The sequence below is a fragment of the Copadichromis virginalis genome, linkage group LG7, assembly GCF_057382275.1.
Source record: "Copadichromis virginalis isolate Kocher_CV1m ecotype Utaka linkage group LG7, C_Virginalis_male_GT1.1, whole genome shotgun sequence".
In the NCBI taxonomy this organism is placed as follows: domain Eukaryota; kingdom Metazoa; phylum Chordata; class Actinopteri; order Cichliformes; family Cichlidae; genus Copadichromis; species Copadichromis virginalis.
The window spans coordinates 13,726,422-13,748,474 of record NC_140624.1 but is presented as its reverse complement, the minus strand read 5'-3'; the positions used below and the strand labels follow the sequence as shown (position 1 = coordinate 13,748,474).

Here is a 22,053-nt window from a genome sequence, read left to right as displayed (position 1 = left end):
ATCAAATAAATTTCTGCCGATCCTTTTACGTACAGCACACAGCGCGATCGGTCGAATGTAATGTTCATTGGATTCTTTACAAACACGGACCGGTGATAACATTTAACCCCAAACCTTACTACTCCCACAGAGGAGCACATAATGACTCACAAAGAACAACAAGAGCCGCCTTAAGAGAGTGTTGAAATTCTAGGCCATGGTACTGTACAGCAGCTCTTACTCATTTGTGGAACATAACAGTTCAGTTATTGGCTCTGCGTTCATTCATCTAAATTAAATTAAATTACACTAAATGACATTGCTGTACACAATACCCAAGTGTTTGATCAGTTGTGTATAAACAGGAAACATGTTTCCAAATTGTAAGTGATGTTAAAATCCAGTTGTGAAATCCCATCTCATCCTGCTCGCTATGACACAGACTCTTTCTCGTTACTGCATCTCCCCCTGTGGGAGTTCCTACTGTTCCCCACAGAGCAAAAACTGCTGGAGGTGATTCATGACGCCTGTCCCCAACCAATGGGGGGAATGAGTTAGCAGGTATTTACTGTATGTGAACCTGAAAAACAAGCTTGGAAATACCTCATCTTACTGGGGCTTTGTTTATTGCCCCGCCCTCTACCCTCCAAATCTGTTCAAACATACACAGTCTTTCCAAACATTTCCATTCCTACACATTTTTGGTCCAGCTTTAGCAACAATGATCTGAACTTACTTCAAACCCAGATCAGAAAACACAAAAGATCAACTGCTGACGCAACTTATCTCCCATTACTCTGGTAATCAGACACTCCGTGGGTTAAACATCTCCTCTTGCAAACCAATGCACTCGTGTGCACACAAACCACAGTTTCTGTAAAGCTTACTTTCCGTTTCTCTTCAGGAAGCTCTCACATTGTTCAGCAGCCTTCAGCTGTCTTTTTGATGCAAATGAACTGTTTGAACTGCGCCTTGCCCGTTGCCATGTACCTCTACTTTCCAGACCAGTGGAAAAATATGTGTAATTGTAAATGTCATCTGTCTATATCTCCCATGTAGTGTCATACTCCCTCAAGACACTTTCAGTTGGAGATTAGAGACGGTTCAGAAGTTAAGAGAAGTATTTTAATGTTTGCTGAAATGACACCGGGTTCAAACCACACAGTGACAATCTCAAGGAAAGGTATGTACTCTCGCCATTGTTAAATACTTTATAGGAATATTGTATGAACTTTATAATTAAATTATTCATAATTAAATTAATTTTCTGATCTTTTCTTTCCAGGGATTGAAAGGAATTGCTGTTTACTTTACAGACAACAGTATCCCAGAATTGAAAAGGTGTGCCGCGTTTCACAGTCGAGACCAAAGGATCAAAAACAGACAAAATCTCCCTGCATCAGGACCTATTTAAAATTTTGCTTCAAGGTAAGAACTGCTTACAAGTCTTTTTCGAACTAGTCGCTGACTCTTTTAGTGACTAACTTGCTTTTATGTGATGTTTGACTTAGAGATAGATTATAAAACCTCAAAGTATTATTTGAGGAAAACGAGAACATTGTGGATTTTGAATATTTTTTCTCTAAAACATCAGATATCATGTAACAGCAAATAAATGCTGTGTACTAAACTAGAAGCTCACTTTACACAGACAGGTGTAACCGGACTTTTCCAGCAGCCAATGACTTTCATTTAAAGCTATGAGAACATTGAGCTGCTTTCAGGCTGTGGTTGACGCCTCCTGGAAAATAAGCAAATTAGACTGTTAAAATGCTGCCACACAGCAAACATTGGGGAATAAATGCTGGTTGTCTTCAGCGGATGACGGTGTGTTTTTAATCAGGATCGGACGAGGATGGAGCAAAGGGACACAACAGGGGATCCTAATGCAGACGGGACTGAAGTCAGACTCAGGGAGCTGACATCAAAGTGGTTCATAGAGACTCAGGTGCCACTCATGGTCAGCAACGGACTCCTTCCAGCTTGGTTCCTGGGCTTCATCACAAGACGGTAAGGATTCATAAAAGGAAAAAAATGGAAATAGCAAACTGAGAAATAATCATTTTTTACACCCAGTTTTTTTTTCTAAAACCAAATCATATCCTCTAAGCTGCTAAAGCCACATTTTAAAAAAAAAATTTCTTTACATATAATTTAAAACATATAATATAGTAATGTAAAAAGACACGAGGCTTTTTGTTCATGTATTTATTTTTATTTTTGGTCATATTGTGAAAATGTATCCAAAAAAATAAAAATAAAAATAAACCTTTCCTCTGATGGAAAGTGTCCACTTTGTAATACACCCACTGGCACCTACTGGCCTTTCCTCCAGCACACACCCACATTCAGTGCACACTTACGTGATTGGCAGTGGCAAGTTTATGGAAAGGGACTGTAACGAAATAGAATTTCCACGGTGCAGCACACAATCCACCTCGCTATGCCCATAATCTACCAGGCTGTTGCTGTAAATGTTCTCCAAATGTCTTTGAAACACTTTTTAAAGTTAGGAGTTGGAGAATTTAACACTGTTGTTGGTCTGTCTACAGGGATGCTGAAGAAATTCTTAAAGAAAGGGAGCTCGGCTGTTTCCTGATCCGTCTTAGTGAAAAGGCCATCGGGTACATCCTGTCCTATAGGTGAGTGGTGGTTTAGTCTAAAGAACACTAAAGTAGGAGTTGTGTAGTGTTGTTGTGCTGCTGAAGGTAAACTGCTTTGTTTTACAGAAATTATGACTTATGTATATATAAAGTGTCTTAAAGATAATGTGTGTCAAATCGATCAAATCTATCTATTTTCTAACCCCACTTCTAAGCTTTTGTTTGGTGGCTTATTTTATTGGAGGATATTCATGTTTCAAAAGTCAGAAAGTCGTGTGAATATATGTTATTTTAGTTTGCTCCAACTATAAAATGTGTCAATGCTTAACAAACTTTTTGTTGTTGTTGTTGTTGTTGCAGAGGCAGGGATCGTTGTCGACACTTTGTGATAAACCAGAATGAAATGGGGCAGTTTGTAGTCTATGGAGACACCGAGGTACACGACACAGTGCCCAGTCTGGTAGATTACTACAAAACAAGCCCCATTGAACCATATGGAGAGTACCTGACAAATTCGTGTTTTGAGGTGAGACAAAACTCTTCTTTTGAGTTCTTTTTTTAAATGCCAAAGGTGAAAGATAGAGGTCCAAGTGATGTTTTGTTCTTTCAGGCCCTGGATGAAGACCTATATGATGTTATCCAGATTAGCCCCAAAGAAAAACCTGTTGCCGCTGTCAGCGCTGTGAAGAACAGGCAACGAAAACAGATAAACTCGAGTTTAGATGAGCAGCCTAAACGGCCACCAAAGGGCAACAGGGCGCACGAGGTGAATACAGTCAATAAATTATAGAGCTGCTGTCCAAACTAATGTGCTGAAAATAGTTCCATTGTTTATTTCACCTCACTGACTTTTAGAAACTTGTTTTGTAAAACAGGAAGGTCCGCCGTTGCCCCGAAGGAGCAGGCACCTCGATAGTGCCACCATCAACGAGCATGAGGGGGTTTTGTACGCGCAACTCAGGAAGCAGTCGCCAAGGGTTACACCCAGAGACCAACACATGCATCAGGACAGTTTACCCAGACCTAATTCGAGTTCGACTTCCAAGGATCAAATCAATGGCAGATGTAGTCCTCCGTCACATCCAGAATCCGTTTACTCGGAGCTCAGCATCCTAGACAGCAAAAGCAGGTCTCTGCCACTCCTGGACAGCAGTTCTGACGGGGAGCAGTCTTACAGACTGAACGCACCTCCCGACACCCCTCCGAGACTTTCCCCCAGGCCAGTCAGACAAGGTAACGGCAGCAGCTCCCAGTCAGAGAGGACAGATTTGGGCAGCAGACCAAGCAGCAGCCACAGCCTGGACTACTTGAGTGATAATGCAGTTTATCACCTGGCTGGCAGGCCCGGGAGCCCACACACTACGTCCTTTGACACTAGATTGTCAATACCAGAGGAGCGCACAGATTCTGTGTATGCCGAGGTCCCCGGCGAAGCCCCCGCTGACTTCACATATGAGCCGATTCGCGGCCACAAGGAACCAATCAACCCTAAAGCCAGCAGCAACACTTACGAGCCTCTGGAGGACATGAGACGCAAACAGACCAACTCGTCCTGGGGATTTAAGGTTTGTAATGTTTTCAAAGCACTTTAATTAAAAGAAATAATTCTTTTGTGTGTCATACTTGTATTATAATGAATTTATTTACCTCTTACAGAACGACAAATGGAAGTGGCTCTTCCCTGAGAACAAGAAGAAATGGTAAAGAGGCTACTTTACAGCGTACTGAGGAAAACGTTTACTTGTTTTGATGATTTCACACTACTACTACATAATACACTCTGGAAAACCACTGTTATGTATTAACGATTTAATGAGAACTTATGTATGGTTTTTTTAACGTATTTATTTAAAAATATAACGATACGTGTGTAGTTTCCTTTCCACGAACAGGTTTTTACATGTGGTAAAAACTGTGTTACGTGTATGTCATATTAAAAGCAATCTACTGTATAAGAGGCTCTAAGATCATTATTATGCCATTACTGTTATTAGAATATTACTAAATAATTACTTTCGGGGTGATCATTAGGGTGGGGAAAATGTACAGCAGTGCCCTACGCAGGTTTCAGGGGCCCCAATGAAAGTATGACTGTAAAGGGGGAAAAACCTTCTGTTCAGTCCACAGCATGTGATTCACCTTGAACTGCAGCTTATGTTGAGGAGAACTGTTTTCATCTACTTCTCATCAGTGCACACAAACCTGGGCGTATATGCTACACTTTCCTGTCAACATGTATCCTGTAGATGCATATATGTATGCAGATATGTCTACGGGCTGTAGGTAACGGAGAAGAGGATAACTGTGAAGAAATGGGGATGTGCGGTTTAGAGCTGCTGTGGAGCGATGACAGCATTTCCACGTGTGGAGCTCGAGATGCAAATAATAAATAAAAATAAATCAGGATACAACAACGTACAACTATTATCACTGCTATGAAAATGCTTCCACCTTTAGCTTGCCTTGGCCATGTAATGCACTCTGATTATGGTTTTCCATCGCTCACTCAAAGAGCATTCCCTGAAAACACTAAATCATGTTGTCACAGAAAATTACCATATGTGGAAATTCATCTCATGGCACCGTGTTTACAGTTGATCTTTAAAAATGTTACATACTGCTTCCGTCAGTTTTGCACATTCACAGGAAACTTTATTTGCATACAGTTTTCAAACGTCTGTTTGTGACACCAACGGGGAAGTGGGTTAAAGGTTTATTAACTTCTATCATTTGCTTTTACTTTTTTAATTATACTTTTACTGGGGCCAGTAAAAGTACAATAAAGGGAATACTTAGTGTATATCTTTCATGGTTATCCTCTGAAGCAGTAAAAAGAAAAAAAAAGGGGGAGAAAAGTAGAGCTATTGTGTCGTTTCATGTAGGACAGTGTGACAGATGTTAGGAAATAAGCAGTTCCTGGTTTAAGTCAGGCAGTGCAGACTAGGATATGCTAAAGCTCTTGATAATCAAACATTCAGCTTGGCAGATCATTAACTTTGTGGCATTTCTGTCGCCTTCTGTTTCACAATTGAGATCTACATGATAAAGCGTCACTGGAAAACATGGGGTAATGATTTTAAAAACTTATCAAAGACAAGAGTCATAACTGCCTGACTGTATTTCTGCACATCTGAAAGCACACTGACATAACAAAATGCGTAAGGTTGACAGCGATTAAGCAGTACATTCTTACAATTATATAAATAACTACTTTATGTAGCATTAAGAAACACTTAAGGGTAACTGATGTGTTTGACAGGCATTGCATATTACACCGTTACTAACAGCACAGTGTATTATTGTGTTTAAAGCTCGTGAAATTGTTGAAGCTTGAAGGCTTATTGTTGATCGTATAATAAATGTAAATTGCATTTAAGGTCTACCTATTAGTGTGAGAGCTTTCACCCACATGTCATTAGTGTCTTTATCTCGACAACGTTTTCTCAGTTGCCATAAAGAATATTCGAAACAATCGCAAACACACAGCTTACTCACTTAACGCTGTCACTGATTATTTGTTATGGTTTATGTACACTTTTGAATGTATATTTGGCTCAAGTGAAGTGTTTGAAATTGTTCACAAGTTATTTCATTTTTAAAGAAAAGCGAGAAATCTTCACCGCTATGCTGTCAAAGCAAAGCGAGAGAGTTTAAATCAGATCAAATTGAGCTCTCAAGCAGCGAAACCAGCGTGGGTTTCACACCCTGTTGGGCCGCTCTCACCCTCAGAAACAGTTGCTTAAAGTAATGGCTGTTTTACAGCATCATAATCACACTGCAGCAGAAAGTGGCTCTGCCGAGATCATAACTAACAGATGTTCCCTGTGACACCCGTCATTAATGAAGCTCTGCAATCAGCACTCTACTGCCCTGAATATTTGATGCTGTCCTCATAAATGAATCTTCAGATAAGACACTGAAGAATTAACTAGCTGCTCTGGTGATTGCTTATTAAACTGAACACAACAGCTGAACAGATTTTAACTGTCAGTTAAAATAAGGCCCTCAGTTTCCCTCTCTTCATTTTTCAGAGTACAGTTGAGGAGAATTCATTCCATTTACTGCTGCACTTGTGTTTTATCCAGATGAGGTGTTGCACATAAACATGGAGTTTGCTCAGATGCACCATGCATACCTTTTCTGCCTGTTGTCTGGGCCTGTGGTGGCATAGGAGCTCACAACACTTTACAGTTTGTGTTACCAATACCAAAATGCTTTCCACAAAACACACAACATCAAACGGTATCTCTGCGTGTGACTTTTCTGTATTTGAGCACCTCAGCACTTGGCCAAGGCTGTCTTTCAACTTGTCAAGACCATTTTGCAATCATTGCACTTGCCAAAAAGAAAGAAAAATCAGATTTAAGCCTCAGCCGACCCAATCTCCTTAGTGACTGTGAAGGTCTGCATGTATGGCTATACCTATCAACCAATTCTGCAGTACGACTCATGAGAACTACCGAGCTAAACATCAAATCTAAAACACAATACACCATGTGTAACTGATGCAAATCTGTATCCTCCAGCCAAGAAACCACCACATGTTAATCATCAACCAACATAGCCAAAACCATTTCCTCCAGCTTTCTGCTGAAGTTAGCCGAATGTGCAGGATGTTCAGAGGCTGGTGAACGCGAGGCAGCTCTGTCTTAATAATCACATCCTCCCTAAAAATGTATTATAGCTCACATGAGAGGCTAAGCTGAAGCACATGCTTCCTAATTTTTAATGTGCAAACATCTTCATATTTTGTTATGAGTAAATTACAAGTGCATTAAGTCAGAGCACACTGGAAAACAACATTTATTCAAAGGAAGACAAATACAAGACATTACATGAAGTCCTATAAAATACATATCCAAAACATGGCAGTAACTGACATCTTGTGTAAATGGCAGATGATGAAAGCTACCACAAAGAGTTTGGATGACAAAGCCCTTCATCTAACTGGAGAACAGTACAACATGACTGTCATTATATTCAAGCAAAGTACAAGCACAATAACAACATAAATACTTAATTTATTGCATAGCTATAGAATATCCCCTAATCCTGCTGCTGTGCTTCAAGTTTTATCTGTAGCTCTATAAATACTGGATGTCTCTGGAGGTGCCACTGCAGAAAGACTTCACAGGGAATCATGTGCAATGTAGTTTCAATGATAATGGTTTTGAAAGTGTTCCTGAGACCAAGCAATGATATTCATTGCTGATATGTCTGGTTTTAACACAGTGTGCCGTTCAGTATTGGTTTTTAGTTTTGTCCTTGCATAGAGAGACATCTCTTTGAGAAGACAACATCTTCTCTGAACTTTTGATTAGATTATGTAGTACAATTAATAGCTAATGCATTTCTCCGAGTTGCTCTTTTTCATTATACCCGGTCACATTACTATTTAACTATGATACTTTGTAGCTGTGATAATTTTTTTGTGTTAGACAGCTTTTCATTTTTCTAGCCCTTCTTCTTGTTTTTAGCATCAAATTCAAACATTTGATATGCTGCCTTTTCATGGTTTCAAAACAATTACAGGGTTTAGAAAATTTGCTATCATCAGAATCCATCTTCTCAAGTTCCGACTGCAGTAAAGGTCAGAGAGGGACGATGGATAGTGACAGACAACCACTGTGCTGTGATCAGGACATGGCTCAGGTAAAGTCTTGAGGTCCAGCCAACTTAGAAGCTGTCCATCCAACCCTCTCAGATTCTTATATGAAAGGTACTGAAAAAATAATAAAGTTGATTATTAGAAAAGTAACAATTACTGTGCATGAAACATTTTTATCCTTTACTCAACCTGAGAAATAAGATTCTTCATTTTTAAAATGTCATTTGCGAGAGTGTCCTGGCCAAGACAGACAAGATAACAGTTTAATCAACAGTGGTGACACAGACATTAATAGACACATAATTAAACACAATGTAAAATACACAAAATAAGTTTAAGCATATACATAAGATTCAATTCAATTCAGGCTTAGTTATTTTAGCAGCAAATCACAACAACAAATAAGATAAAGACCTTAAAGTATTCTGGAGAAAGCCCTGACATTCAAACAATCTCCCTTGGCACTTGGTGACAGTGGAAAGGAAAAACTCCCTTTTAACGGGAAGAAACCTCCAGCAGAATAAGGCTCAGTAAGGGGCAGCAATCTGCTGTGATCAGCTGGGGAGGGGTGATTATTCAAAACTGTTTAGGAGTGAGAAGGATTTCAAATTCAATTCTGTATTTAACAAAGAGCCAGTGAAGAGAAGCCAATATGGAATAAATGTGATCTCTCTGGCTCTTGTTCCTGTTTCTACATTTGCTGCAGAATTTGGATAAACTGAAGGCTTTTTATAGAAGTTTTAGAGCAGCATGATTAAATTACAGCAGTAATGAATACATGAACTGGTTTTTCATCATTTCTCTGTAAAGGGATAGTTCTAATTTTGGAGATACTGCACAAATAAAAGAAAGCAGTCATATCCTTTTCCTGGTACTGTTTTTGACCCAGCGTTTTGAGTTTATTTTGGATTCATGATTCTTTCTTTTGCATGATGAAGATTGTTTTAAGTTCAAGTTTTGTACAGTTTAGTCTTGAGTTTAGTTCCTTTATTGCCTCTAAGGTTTATTTGTATTTTTGGTTTCTTGTCTGTGCCTTTAGTCTTTGTCTCATCCCTCTTGTCTTGTGTTTATTTATCCGTTTCCCCGGTTATGTCTCTGTTTATTCTCTCTGTCATGTTTGTTTTCGCTCTGTTCCCCTCTGCCTCCGTCGCTCTCTCTCTCTCTCTCATCTCTAGCTCCCTGGCTCGCTCTGTCTTTCAGCTCTTTCATGTATGTCTGCTGTGTGAGCTATTTTTTTCCCACGTCAAGTTGTGTACCTTAGCCTGCGCCTTAATGAGTTTCCTGTCTTATTTTGATGGCCCTTGTCTCATGTGCTTGTGTTTAGTTTTGCTTCCTGTTTCTGTGTCTTATTTGTTTCAGCTATGTTTCCTTGCTGTCTCCGCTCTCTAATCACCTGTGTATTCATTGTGTCAGTTCCCTGTTGTCCCTTGCCGGAACGCAAGTTCATTTCCCTCCTTGCTCCATGCTCCATGCACAGTTTAGGTTGTTGTTAGTCTGAGTCTCATTTTGCCTTTTGTTTTGCGTTTTTGTTTGATTTTCACCCAGCCTAAATTAACGGCTCACTTTTTGTTAAGCCCAGTCCTGTCTATAAACGTCTGCAGTTCAGTCCTCTGTTCAAAGCGCAGTCTGCGCCAGCAGATCATGACAATCCTGGTCAAGGCAGGGCAGGGATAGCTCAGTAGGTAGAGTGGTGGCCCCATGATCGGAAGGTCGGGGGTTCGATTCCCTTGAACAGCTACCCTGAGGTACCCCTGAGCAAGGTACCGTCCCTACACACTGCTCCCTGGGCGCCCAATGGCTGCCCACTGCTTCACTGAGTGAATGGGTTAAATGCAGAGAGGGATTTTCTCCACGGGGACCAATAAAGTATACACCTTCTTCTTCAAACAATGGCTCCAATATTCATCACAGTGTTACTTGAGGCCAAAGTAATGCCATCCAGAATAAGTACCTGATTAGGCACAATGTTTGTGAGATTTCTAGGGCCAATTATAATCACCTCAATTTTGAATGAAATCCAGGCCTTCTTCTTTTTACAACGTGTCTGCATGACATGGTTTAAGTAATGACATGCCACCCAGTTGTTTTATTTTAACCTAACAAACATGTCTTTGGACTGTGGGAGGAATCCAGAGTCCAATTCTGTTTTTCATTTATCAATGTTGTTGCAATAACATGAATTTATTTACCTTAAAAAATCCGGGGCCCTGGATATCATATTTTCAAAGTCAGCAAAAGAAAGTTTGTGGTCTCCGTCCAAATCTGCCTCCTCAATGGTTTTCTCACACACCAGCTCAACTTCTTCAGGAGTCAGCTCCTCCTTTGTCAGCTTATTCAGAGTCTTTTCCAGGTCCTCTTTGCACAGGTAATTATCCACATTGAAATCTATCAGCAACAGAAGTTAGAATTAGAACATTTTAATTAATGAAGTTCTATAACGTACTGATGCTTTGAAATGTTACCGTATATTTTAAAGGCATATATGGCCTTGAGTTCTCTAGGAGCCATTTCACTCAGGACTGAAAACATGTCCACAAACTCATTGAAGCTAAGATTTCCCATCCCGTCCTCTGAGAATGACTCCACGATCCTGTTGCGGAATGGATTTTCCTGGAGAGAAAACATGATTGTGTTTAACTGCAGAATTTTGTTTACATCTAAACATAAAAATCATTCATCAAAAAAGCCCTACACATTTGCAATGGCAAACATAAGATATTTTAATAAGAAAACGATTTTCTAAAGCTTTAGAGCACCCCAATTTTTCTAGTTATTTATTGCAATTCAGGTCGTTCAAGTCCAATGAATAGTTTGAGATTAGGAATCTGGAATCTGGAGAACTGGTGCCAGAGGAACAACCTCCTTCTAAACGTCAGTAAGACAAAGGAGCTGATAGTGGACTTCAGCACTAAGCAGGAGAGGAACTACCAGACCCCCGTCATCAACGAGTGCCCAGTGGAGAGAGTGGACAGCTTCAAATACCTCGGAGTTCACATCACGCAGGACCTGTCATGGTCCTGTCACATCAACACCGTGGTGAAAAAGGCCCGACAGCGTCTCTACCACCTCAGACGCTTGAGAGACTTCCAACTGCCCTCCAAGGTGCTCAGGAACTTTTACTCGTGCACCATAGAGAGCATCCTGGCGGGAAACATCTTAACCTGGTTCGGGAACAGCACCATGCAGGACAGACGAGCTCTACAGAGGGTTGTGCGGTCAGCTGAGCGCACCATCCGCTCCGAGCTCCCTGACCTGCACTCAATCTACAGCAGGCGGTGCTGGACCAAGGCCAGGAAGATCGTGAAGGACCTCAGCCATCCCAACAACAGACTGTTCTCTCTGTTGAGGTCAGGAAAGCGATTCCGCTCCCTGAAGACCAACACAGAGAGACTGAGGAGGAGCTTCTTCCCGCAGGCGATACGGTCTCTCAATCACACCACCACACAGTACTGACCCACACATATGGTTCTTACACACACACTGGACTTTCTGGACTTTGGTTTTGCACAACACTGGTCACTATATTCTTCATTTCCAGTTAATACTTGTACAGCTGCTGTTATTGTGTATATATTTATTTAGATTTAGATTTCTTCATACATTCTTATATAGTTCTATATTGTGTATTGTGTATTTTGTTGTACAGTTATTTTATTTTCAACTTTAATTTATATATTTTATCTTATTCTTCCCAGTTAAATTTACCCTTCATTCTAATTTGTGTTGTACAGTTATTTCATTTTTAACCTTAATTTATATTTTATTCCTTCCTAGTTAAATTTACCCTTTTTAATTTTTCATATTTATTTCCTATCTTATTCATAGCCTTTCCTTTTTTGTTTTCTTTAGGTCACGAGCAGTTGTCCAAGCATTTCACTACATATCGTACTGTGTATGACTGTGTACGTGACAAATAAAATTTGAATTTGAATTTGAATTTGAATTTGAATTTGAATAGCTTGAAATGGTACAAAGGCAAGTGGTGAACAGCAAGAGGTAGAAAAAAAAGGTAAGGTAACTCATAACTGAAAAATAATGTATGTTTCAGAATTATACAAAAAGTCCTTTTTAAGGGAACACAAAATGGGTTAACAAAAATGACGAGAAAAAAGGCAATTAACAGTAAAAGAGGGTTGATGACACTTAAAAATGTAGGTCTTTCTACAGAGAAATTACAAAGAAAGTCAAGGTGTCAGTAAGTAGAGTTTTCTCCACCATCAAAAGGCACTCAGAAACTGGAGCAAAATCTGACAGGAAGAGGTCTGGCAGACCCAAACCCACAACTAAATCAGAGGACAACAGCTTCCGTGATAGGTGGCTCACACGACAACATATAGTAAGCAAGCCTCAGTTTCAACTGTGAAGAGAAGACTTCGAGCTGCAGGTTTGACAGGACGAGTTGCAACATGAAAGCCATTGCTAAGATGTCAGTATAAGACAAAGAGGCTTGCCTGGGCCAATGAAACACAGCCATTATGGAGTGATGAATCAAAATTTGATGTCGATTGCCTAATGTGAAGAGGAACATTATTCCAAAGCTTTGGAGCCACAATAAAGAACACTCTGTCTCCTCTCAGTTTCAGCCGTGATTTGGGGACTGAGAGCAACAGCTCCTCAGCTGACTGGAGCAAACGAGTGGGGACATAGGGCTTCAGCAAATCAGACAAATATGCAGGTGCCAGATCATTAAAGGATTTAAAAATCAAGAAAAGGACTTTAAAGTGAATCCTAAATTCAATTGGAAGCCAGTGCAGGGAGGCCAGAACCGGAGTAATGTGCTCTGAGTAATCAACTGTAAAATATGGAGGAGGAAGTGCGATGGTCTGGGGCTGTTTTGCTGGATCCAGGGTCAGTGACTTGTACAGAGTGAGACGCACCCTGAACCAATACGACTACCACAGCATTCTGCAGCGCCATGGAATACCTTCTGGTATGCGCCTAGTTGGTCAAGGTTTCAACCTACAGCAAGATAATGACCGAAAACACAAGTCTGGGCTATGCCAGAACTACATAAGGAAAAAGAACAAGGTAAGCTTAAAAACATGGAGTGGCCAGCACAGTCTAAAGACTTAAATCCCATTGAGCTGGTTTGTGATGAACCGGACAGAACAGTGAAAGCAAAGCAACCCACAAGTGCCACACATTTATGGGAACATCTGCAACAGATATGGGGAAGAACTTTCTGAAGAATATTTGACTTCTATTGTAGAAAGAATGGCATGAGTGTGTTCAGCTGTTATATCTGCCAAAGGTGGCAAAAGTTTAGAATACATTCTGGTCTATAAACTGATTGATTGATGATTTCCTTTTTAACTTCAATTGCTTATTTTTTAAAATGCTTTCATTTCAGAGTGCAATGAAACATTACACTGCATAAATTTCAATAAAAAACTGGAAAAATTGTGGTGTTCTAAAACTTTTGACTGGTAGTGCATATTCACGATATTCAAGACAATGCTATTAAATCAGAGTTTGTAGTTCAGTGAGTCCAAATAAGAAAGTGTTATTGCCCAGGGTAAAGTTTGAGGTCAGCTAAATAGAAATATATAAAATAGGATGACAAATTTATAGTCATGAAGTTGTAGAGGACCAATTGTGTCTTTAGTCTTCTCCATCTTTTTTCTGCTATCCTTATAACCCAGCCTGATTGTGACAGTTTTACAGACAAGGCCCAATCATGCTGAGAGGAAGGGTGCATCGTGAGTCTCTGTGGTAATACTCTGCGGGGAATAGGGGCTTCATATTAAAGGGTATGGCATTCATGCTTGTTTCAGAGAAAAGCTGAGGTAAATGTGGCTGAGATGTCACAGTGTGCAAAATGGCATTTGAAATTTATTTTTGATTTACTTTTAGAATCAGTCAGAGCAATTCACGGCACATAAACTTTCAAAAGCTCACACAATGTAGTGGAGTACAGCCAGACGGGCAGTGTTAACAATCAGTTCTACACACACAAGCATACTGCTCACATTGACAAAACAGAGCTTTAAAACAGCGGTGGGGGGTTTACCTTTAATTCTGGCATGTTGACTATTAAGGCTAATGGGATTTTACAATCAGGTTCATTGGTGTAGTCCATTGGTACAAGATGTGGAGCCAGCTCATGGTATCTGCCATGCAGCCTAGGAAAAGAAAATAGACCTTTGACTTTTAAGTCAATACTTTCAGGGCATATCTGAGTATTCATCAACAGGGACGCTAGTCTTTGAGAACAAACTTACTACAATTAAACTAGATAAACCTGTCAAAGTGACTGAGTTTCACTGGTAGACTGCTAGGAACAAGTGAGGTTTACTGAAACAAGTAAACCTGTTTAAATTTAACAGTTTTTTCATATATGTCACATACTTCCTCTAATAAAAATGAACAATATATCTTCTTTTCCAAATTGCATTTTGTTTTCTGAATACTTTTGTGCAATGTCAATAAAGTTAAATCCAAAGAAAGAAGTGTTTTTTAGCACCCTATTGTGACCTCTTTTTAGTATCCAGCACTACTAGCTTTGGTCAAATTGATGTCAATGAGGAGAACCAAGTACACAAAGAATTCTCAAATGCCTTATTTTGTTTATTTTGTTGTAAAAATAAATGCAAATTAGTAAAGAATTTCTTGCTAAAAAAAGAAAAGAAAAAATCTAATCTAACATCTAGAACAAACCACAGCCAAAAGAGAGTGAAATGCAAAGGTACAGTAAGTGCTCACTTCTGTTAACGAAAAAAGCGAGTCATTTGTGCCTGTCATCAAGTGGATAAGCAACAACAGGAGAGAAATTAAGCCGTCCAGTGAGTCGTGACAACTAGTGTTATCATATTTATTTGATTTAGTTTTTTTAATGTATAAGCAGAAATGTGACACCCTTTTTGAATGGCTCTGAAAACGATACGGCAGTCAAAAGGTCAACGTGAATTTCAAAAGGTTTACCTAACATACTACAGCTACAGCTAACGGACAGAACCTTCTAGATCGTCACTAACAAACACCTGCATGTAACAGCACTGTTTACAAATCAGAAATCCACATACTTTTCCATTCATTGACTAAATGGTATATTTGCCTGTATTTCATACTTTAAAGAGACCAACATTCGACCTTTGTTGGATAGTGAATGAAGGAGGGAATGGAGCCATTACACTATAAATAGCAGCACTGTGCTACACTATGCAGATTTATATGCATTTTGTATATGAAATAAATCATAATCCACATTATGTTTACTGAGTGAAACATCTGTATATCCATTGTATGTCTGTTCTAGCTGCTCAGATGTCAAGCTGCATGTATTTCAGCAAATCTCTGAATCTTGTTCTAGGTCTGTTACCATGATTCAAACCAAAATATTACAACGAAATGAAGTGAAAACTTACAATATAGTGAAAGCTTTTAATGTTAACAAATATACATATATAATTGGGGTCATACGTCACTGCACATAAGTTACCATTAACACTCAGTTGGAAACAATTTTATGACATAAAACAACACAACGGCACACACAAATATATGCATGCCATTTGGTAAGTTACTGGTGTCTCTAGGCCAAAACTCAGCTTTTGATTTACTGTAAATCAGCAAATCAGAAGCAAACAGCCCAACCAACTCCAGGAATACCAAGGTAATGTTGGTCATGTATGCTAGCTGTAGTGTAGTGATCTATTTTATACAAAGCGATGTAATGAAAGAATGGATGAAAAAACTTAACATACAGTATTAATTGCCAAATCCTGACCCAGTTAAAGCACACATAGTCCAAAGAGCAAAGAAATACCCCAGGAAAATAAAAGAAAGGCTTATAACAACATATTTGCATCTTCTTATGGTCAGTGTAAGTGGTGAATTTATGTGGTTTAAATGAAAGACAGTGCAACATATATCTGCGAGTGATTTTTCAGAATAAAAAGGAAAAAAAATCAAAGTCTTACCGCAGAATTTCTTTCCGAGTAAAAAACGTGCAATCCTGCAATGAGAGAAAAACAGCATGTGAAAAACAAATACTTTGAATTGAAGGTTTTATAGCACTGAACATGATGACAAATCCTTTAAGGTGCAATCGAAATTTGCATAAAATGCTCACAATGACACATCTGTGAAGAATCATTACTGTAAAACACTGAGCGGGGTGTCTGGTTTCTCCTAAACGATGATGCGTTTAAGTACATGAGAACATAATCTGCTGTTGTCTGACATGCATGTGCTGGCACACGCATTATCCAACGGCTCTACCGGGGGCACCTCAGTTTACATTTGTCTTTTGTATGAATTCTGTCTGAGCTACTCCCCTGGGTGTTAGAGTGCAGTCAGATGAGCTCAAGGGACTGCACCTTTTGCTTTCACCGATACACCTACTAAAGTCAACCTTACCTGCTATGCTCCATAACACGAGATAACAATGTGCTGACACTTAGAAATGCCATTACAGTCATGCTTAAGTTATAGCTGTTGGGTTCTAGATTCCCCGTTGAATGAAGCACGCTGATGCAGTATCCAATGATCTATTTGAGCCGAAGAAAGATATAAATTCAAGTGATACTCTAGAGATAACAACTGTTAGACAAACAGAAACGGTACTCTAGGAGTAGTTGAAGTAACCAGAGAAGCTCTTGAGAAACTGTGTCCTGAGAGTAGAGTTTCACGGCACATCATCGCTGGCTTTGGCATCAATTATTAAGCCCACAGCGAATCACATGATAAACCTGTGCATATGAGGATGTCTTTCTCTCTGGGAAAACCTGGATTTTTGTTACAGGGAACAAAAGGTCAGATCTTCTTAGATGATCAGTTTACATGATATCCTCCAGTTTGGAATGAAATCAAGACCTTTTGCTATCTGCTTATCAATATTTAAATAAAAATGTGGCCATAGCTGACGACACTATAGTAGGAAATTGTTTTTTGTCTGTCATAAATGAAATTGATGGGGGGACTAGGACCAACGAAACACCCTAGAGATGGTAATAATCAATATTTATAAAGTGACTTTCCCTCTTTTCAATATCTGAGAAAATAAAAAGATAAATAAAATGATGATTTGTGTTAGTCTAACAACAGGAGTGCAATAATCACACACAAAAAAAAACATGTTTAATTTTTACTTCACTTAGCCTTCAAAGTTTTCCAGTGATGTGTTTATTGGCTGCACATAATTAAGACATTAAAACATTATTCACTTGAATGAATTGCTTGACATCCAGATTCCAAACACAGGTATGGACACAAGCTTACCTGATAAGCATCAAGCTGCTCGTCGGTAAATATCGTTTGTTTATTACCCATCTTGATCAAGTAATTTGTTGCTTGTACACATTCACAGCACTGAATGTCCAAAGCCCTTTCTCAATGAAAGGCATTTAGAAGGTCCGCAGAGACAAAGTCTCCGCACAAGATGAATTTATATTGTTGCAAACTCCTATCAAAGGGTATTGGTGTCCTTCCAGACGATGTCCTCCACGACTGCAAAAGTAGATGAAGTGCGTCAAGAATATATCTTAGTAATAAAGATTTTCGTTTAAGTCGGAGCCAGTGGATGTTGTCTGCTGACCCCAAGGAGTGCAAAGTGATCTGTTTCCCCTCCTTAAGTACCCAGATGGTGTCCACCGGAGTCCAGACAAACCAATGGGACCGGAGCTAAGAAATGAATAAATAAAAAGGCCTACTTGTGAACTAGAAACTGCTAGCAACAGGAATGATGTAACCTCACCTTGGGGCCACTTAATTACACACTAATTAAACATCTTTTTTCTTCTTCTATCTTACACAATATTGCGAACAGACTATTACTGATATCACTGATAAGATGCAATCTGTGCTTTAAACCAGTCCGCTATTGCTAAATTGTAAAATTTGGGCACTTTTTTTGCTCGTTTTTAAAAAAAAAAAAACATATACATTGTTAACCTGCAGTATGCACAGTAAATACAATGATAAAAGTTATCTTACAGGTGACTATGCCAATGATATTTAATATTACAATATGTCCACCTCAGATTTAATACAGTACAAGCCCAATATTATATTTATATGTATAGTAATTACGAGAAGAAAAACTTGTTTTTTTTGGCTCCGCTGCTAATTACCATTTGGTACAATGCATAACTATTCTGCTATATACGATATAGTAGTAGCATACCACAAATGCAGAAACCCCAGCATAGTTATTATCGACGGCACAGTAGCAAGACGACAACTTTTAATTGACCCGAGAACCTGTTGCACAGAAGCGGCATCTAATATATGTGCATTTCTTATTTATATATTTAATTAAGCAGGTGTGCAGCTTCTTTCAGCAGCCTGCACCGCAGATGATCGCCTCCCCCATCCCTCTGCCGGCTGCGGAGACTGAGGTCCGTCTCATCCACCTGCGTGCTATTTACAGCACGGCAGTACAGTGAGCGTATCCTGACTGCACACCAGGACAGATGATAATTTCACATTCACCCCACAGAGCCACTACCTCTCCTAACCACCACACTGGTTAAAAGTGTCGCTCTTTACCGGGTTAGGCAGCTTTGAAGGTAGCAAAGTTGCCCAGGATGGACTCCAAGCGAGAGAAGGACCAAGGTAAGTTGTGATGGGTAGCTTGTTGCTACGTTGCTTTGCTAGCCACTAGCTGCTTATGCTAGGTAGCTGTGCTTCCAGCTACAACATAACCCCTTTTTGTTTGTTACACAACATTTTGCTTATATCATCTCATGACAAAATAAATAAATAAAACAGACGGGGAACGTTTTTAATTATATTCAAGAACCCACCCACTTTCATCCGGCTGAATCATCCTCATGATTTAATTCACGCAGCCGCTGTCTCACGAATATAGCTAACATGGGCTAACAAAGTCCCTTTAATGCCTCTGCTAACAAGTTGTAACGTTATTGCTGGCAGACTGTGCGGTAATCTAAACATCGTGACCTTTCTTTCTGCAGGTGCAGTGCAAAACATTAGTCCCTGCTTACACCCAATCCATTCTCTGTCATATTTAAGGATATAAATCCATGTCTGTCAGTGCTCATTTAGTTTTTAAATAAGTAAATAAAAATTGTGCTGCATATCTGAAAATATAATAAGAGGATCACCAAGAAAATAACAGAGCCCTACATCAGCATCATTATCATCATCATCTCTGGTCAACCGTGATTTCCTTTTACCTCTCTTAATAAGAGCTGGCTGACACTGCCTCAGGGAATCAAGCCAAATATAACTCCCTGGGTTTCTTTTATTTATGCATACAACTGGCGAGATAATACCACCCAGCAGCACATCTGTTTGTGACCCTATCCTCAAGAGGACATCCCAGCGTGCAGCCAGATATGAAATTCAGAAACTGCTTGTCTGAATTTTTTTTTGTCCCCTATTAGAGATGATTGCCTGGATTATTTGCTTATACTGTAAGCAGAACAGACACTGTGCTTCTAGCGTTTTCTTTTGCTGTGCTGACTCACGAACAATGACAGAGTGGGTGCATGCAAATAGAAAAATAAATATGCTTTGCTCTGCTGAAGTCTTGTGACTCGTATTCTTTCAGATGCAGACCATGAAAAGATAACTGCCGTGCTGCTCAAGTCACGTACCGGGGAATTTGATCTGGAGTCGATATTGTTTCTCAAATTAAGAAATCTCGGTAAGATGGAAATAATATATTAGCATTTCATTCTGCAAAATTTGCATTTCATTTATGATTTAAATTGTATGTCTTGTAGGTATACATGATCTTGGATGCACTGGGGAATGTATAAACCTGGAGAGACTGGACCTCTCTGGAAATAATATCACAAATTTGGCTCCTTTAGCATCTTTACGGCTTCTTTCAGTCCTCAATTTGTCTAACAACAGGGTCTCCAATTTAGGTACAATTTTAGAAGAAAAAGATTATTTATTTCTTGCATTATTAAGATGATTACTGTCATGAAAAGGCTTTAAAATTTCTCATAAATTGGTCACTGCTTTTGTATTTCCAGAGCCCCTGCGCACTTGTGACGTTTTACAGAACTTAAATGTGGCTGGTAATATTATATCCAGGTAAGACTAAATAACCACTGAATGTCTTTTTTTTCCTGCAGGTGATTAAAAATGTGAATATGTCACAAGCGGCTGTGTTACTGACATAAAAGCAGAAAAGCTTTATGCATAAGTTACTATGTTGTTAGGCATTTTAAGAGCATGTCTGTTTTGCTTTTCAACAGTATTGAGAACCTACACTGCCTTGTTTCTTTGAGAAAGCTAGAAAATATACGTCTGAAAGACAACACATATAATTACACTAATCCAGGTAATTTTGGTGACTTTGAACATATTCCAGTGGATGGAAATTCTCGATTAATGAACTCATGTTAAGTTTCTTTATGGCAGTGTGCAGAAACTCTTCATATAGAGCGGTAGTTCTCGAGATGTTCCCCAATATCAAAGTCCTGGATGGTAAGTTTTTTTTCCCCATTCTTTGGACATTTAACTGCTCAACATTAACTTGTAAGAGTTTCGTGTTTTAATGAATTAATCTGCTTAAATTGCAGGTGAAAGAGTTGTTGGGCGTGGAAGCGATCTGTATCAGTTATGCAAGGACATTGATGATACCATAAAAGGTATATTTTAATGAACTTGTTGTCACACTTTGTTTACTGGATTAATTTGGTGATTGTGGCACCGCTGACAGTTGTGATGCATTTGTGTTTGCCTCTGCTTGTATAATATACCGAGACTGATATTTACTTTTTTTGAATGATGATCAGCTGGTCTGTACAAGAATGGACAGCTTGTTGAACATTCTGATTGCAAGCCATGGGTGGAAGATAGTTACTGGGAGATAAAGAGATCTAATAATGCCATTATTGAAGAAGCCTATAAGCAATTTAATGGTAAGAGAATATCTGCAGACCTGTTCCTAGATATCTAGCTGGTTGCTAACAGTGTTAGATGCATAGTGCATTCCTTGACTTTTTATGTATTTTTCTTTGTACAGATGTTCTTCATGAATGCAGACTCCTCAACAACAGAGCCACTCATGTGATTTCACAAACTGAAAGATCCATGAGCCTGAAGAAGCAACCAAAACAATATGCCATCTGAGCCGGCCTATTTCGAACACATTTGTAGGCAACATTTATCAACTTCTCTGCTTGTGTGATATACCATGGCTAATGTACTGTAGATTTTTGCAGATTAACCACTCTGTATCGAAATGCTTGACATTTACCATTGCCTGACACACGTGCGCTGTCTTGCAGTGTGTGGCATTTGCTGACCTTGTACTCATCCTATGCATTGGGTATTGGACAAAACATGTAGGTGGTGTGAAAACCTTTACCCGTACCGACAGCCCTCAGTTTGGTTCAAAGATGTCTTTTACTTGCACAGTGTGCATTTTGTACCATATTGTAGCCTCCATTTATGCTGAGAGCTGTTTTATGCTGCTTACGATTTTCTATTGGTTCTCAGTAATTTATAGCTTTTTTCCATTTTGCATTGCTGGAGAATTCGGGAAGTTATTGTGTCCCATGCTGTGTGCTTTCTTTGCAAGTTCAATTTCTGCAAAAAGAAAAAGGTGATTTAATGATTGCTTCAGCTGTTTCTACTTGTTTTATACCATAAAGTTTATTATATGTGCAATCAAAATGTGTAAAATACAGTGCGTATGAAGCTTTAATGGTGTACCCCCGCTTTTATTTTTACTAATATATCTGTATATATTATACAAAACATGTGTGTGATATGTATACAACTCATACATATATTCATACAGACCCATGTTTGCTCACTCTGAACCAATGAACATGATTTTAAAACATAAAGCAGAAGGTTATAGCCTGCAGAAGTTGTTCCTCGGCGTGTTAGAAGCGGTCCACTGGCGCCACCTGCAGGCGGTAATAGTGTTGCAAC

General features: G+C 39.2%; 3 protein-coding genes across 5 annotated transcripts; 2 read left to right on the top strand and 1 right to left on the bottom strand.

Moving 5' to 3' along the window:
• The first annotated feature begins 945 nt into the window (after window positions 1–945).
• On the top strand, window positions 946–4,531 carry LOC146704614 (uncharacterized). Its single transcript, XM_085465132.1, has 8 exons — window positions 946–1,162; window positions 1,265–1,407; window positions 1,823–1,989; window positions 2,532–2,621; window positions 2,943–3,108; window positions 3,193–3,348; window positions 3,458–4,147; window positions 4,239–4,531. The coding sequence occupies exons 1-8, from the start codon at window positions 1,108–1,110 to the stop codon at window positions 4,284–4,286; spliced, it is 1,515 nt and encodes a 504-aa protein (XP_085321258.1). The 5' UTR covers window positions 946–1,107; the 3' UTR covers window positions 4,287–4,531.
• A 2,836-nt stretch (window positions 4,532–7,367) lies between these two features.
• cib2 (calcium and integrin binding family member 2) lies at window positions 7,368–17,806 on the bottom strand. Of its 2 annotated transcripts, XM_085461873.1 has the most exons (6): window positions 17,410–17,806; window positions 16,110–16,144; window positions 14,201–14,312; window positions 10,653–10,800; window positions 10,380–10,575; window positions 7,368–8,304 (listed from the first exon to the last, which is right to left on the bottom strand). In XM_085461873.1, exons 1-6 carry the CDS (start codon window positions 17,458–17,460, stop codon window positions 8,283–8,285), a joined length of 564 nt encoding a protein of 187 aa, XP_085317999.1. In that variant the 5' UTR covers window positions 17,461–17,806; the 3' UTR covers window positions 7,368–8,282. The 2 variants fall into 2 exon arrangements, with proteins under 2 accessions (XP_085317999.1, XP_085317998.1); XM_085461872.1 differs by lacking the exon at window positions 17,410–17,806 and having other exon boundaries at window positions 16,110–16,285.
• Window positions 17,807–18,347: 541 nt separating this feature from the next.
• Window positions 18,348–21,820, top strand: lrrc61 (leucine rich repeat containing 61). 2 transcript variants are annotated; one of them, XM_085461869.1, is made up of 9 exons: window positions 18,350–18,744; window positions 19,706–19,801; window positions 19,881–20,027; window positions 20,139–20,199; window positions 20,364–20,449; window positions 20,530–20,595; window positions 20,691–20,759; window positions 20,907–21,032; window positions 21,137–21,820. In XM_085461869.1, the coding sequence occupies exons 1-9, from the start codon at window positions 18,717–18,719 to the stop codon at window positions 21,241–21,243; spliced, it is 786 nt and encodes a 261-aa protein (XP_085317995.1). In that variant the 5' UTR covers window positions 18,350–18,716; the 3' UTR covers window positions 21,244–21,820. The 2 variants fall into 2 exon arrangements, with proteins under 2 accessions (XP_085317996.1, XP_085317995.1); XM_085461870.1 differs by lacking the exon at window positions 20,907–21,032 and having other exon boundaries at window positions 18,348–18,744.
• Window positions 21,821–22,053: the final 233 nt, after the last annotated feature.

Excerpts from the sequence above, each read along its gene's own strand:
- lrrc61 (XM_085461869.1), top strand. The coding sequence starts at position 18,717 with ATGGACTCCAAGCGAGAGAAGGACCAAG. Across the intron at positions 19,802-19,880 it reads TCTCAAATTAAGAAATCTCG|GTATACATGATCTTGGATGC; the intron begins GTAAGATGGAAA and ends TATGTCTTGTAG. Across the intron at positions 20,760-20,906 it reads CATTGATGATACCATAAAAG|CTGGTCTGTACAAGAATGGA; the intron begins GTATATTTTAAT and ends AATGATGATCAG.
- cib2 (XM_085461872.1), bottom strand. The coding sequence starts at position 16,285 with ATGATTCTTCACAGATGTGTCATTGTGAGCATTTTATGCAAATTTCGA. Across the intron at positions 14,313-16,109 it reads ACTCGGAAAGAAATTCTGCG|GCTGCATGGCAGATACCATG; the intron begins GTAAGACTTTGA and ends TTCTTTTCCTAG. Across the intron at positions 8,305-10,379 it reads AGGGCCCCGGATTTTTTAAG|TACCTTTCATATAAGAATCT; the intron begins GTAAATAAATTC and ends TTATTTTTTCAG.
- LOC146704614 (XM_085465132.1), top strand. The coding sequence starts at position 1,108 with ATGTTTGCTGAAATGACACCGGGTTCAAACCACACAGTGACAATCTCA. Across the intron at positions 1,163-1,264 it reads AGTGACAATCTCAAGGAAAG|GGATTGAAAGGAATTGCTGT; the intron begins GTATGTACTCTC and ends TTTTCTTTCCAG. Across the intron at positions 2,622-2,942 it reads GGGTACATCCTGTCCTATAG|AGGCAGGGATCGTTGTCGAC; the intron begins GTGAGTGGTGGT and ends TTGTTGTTGCAG.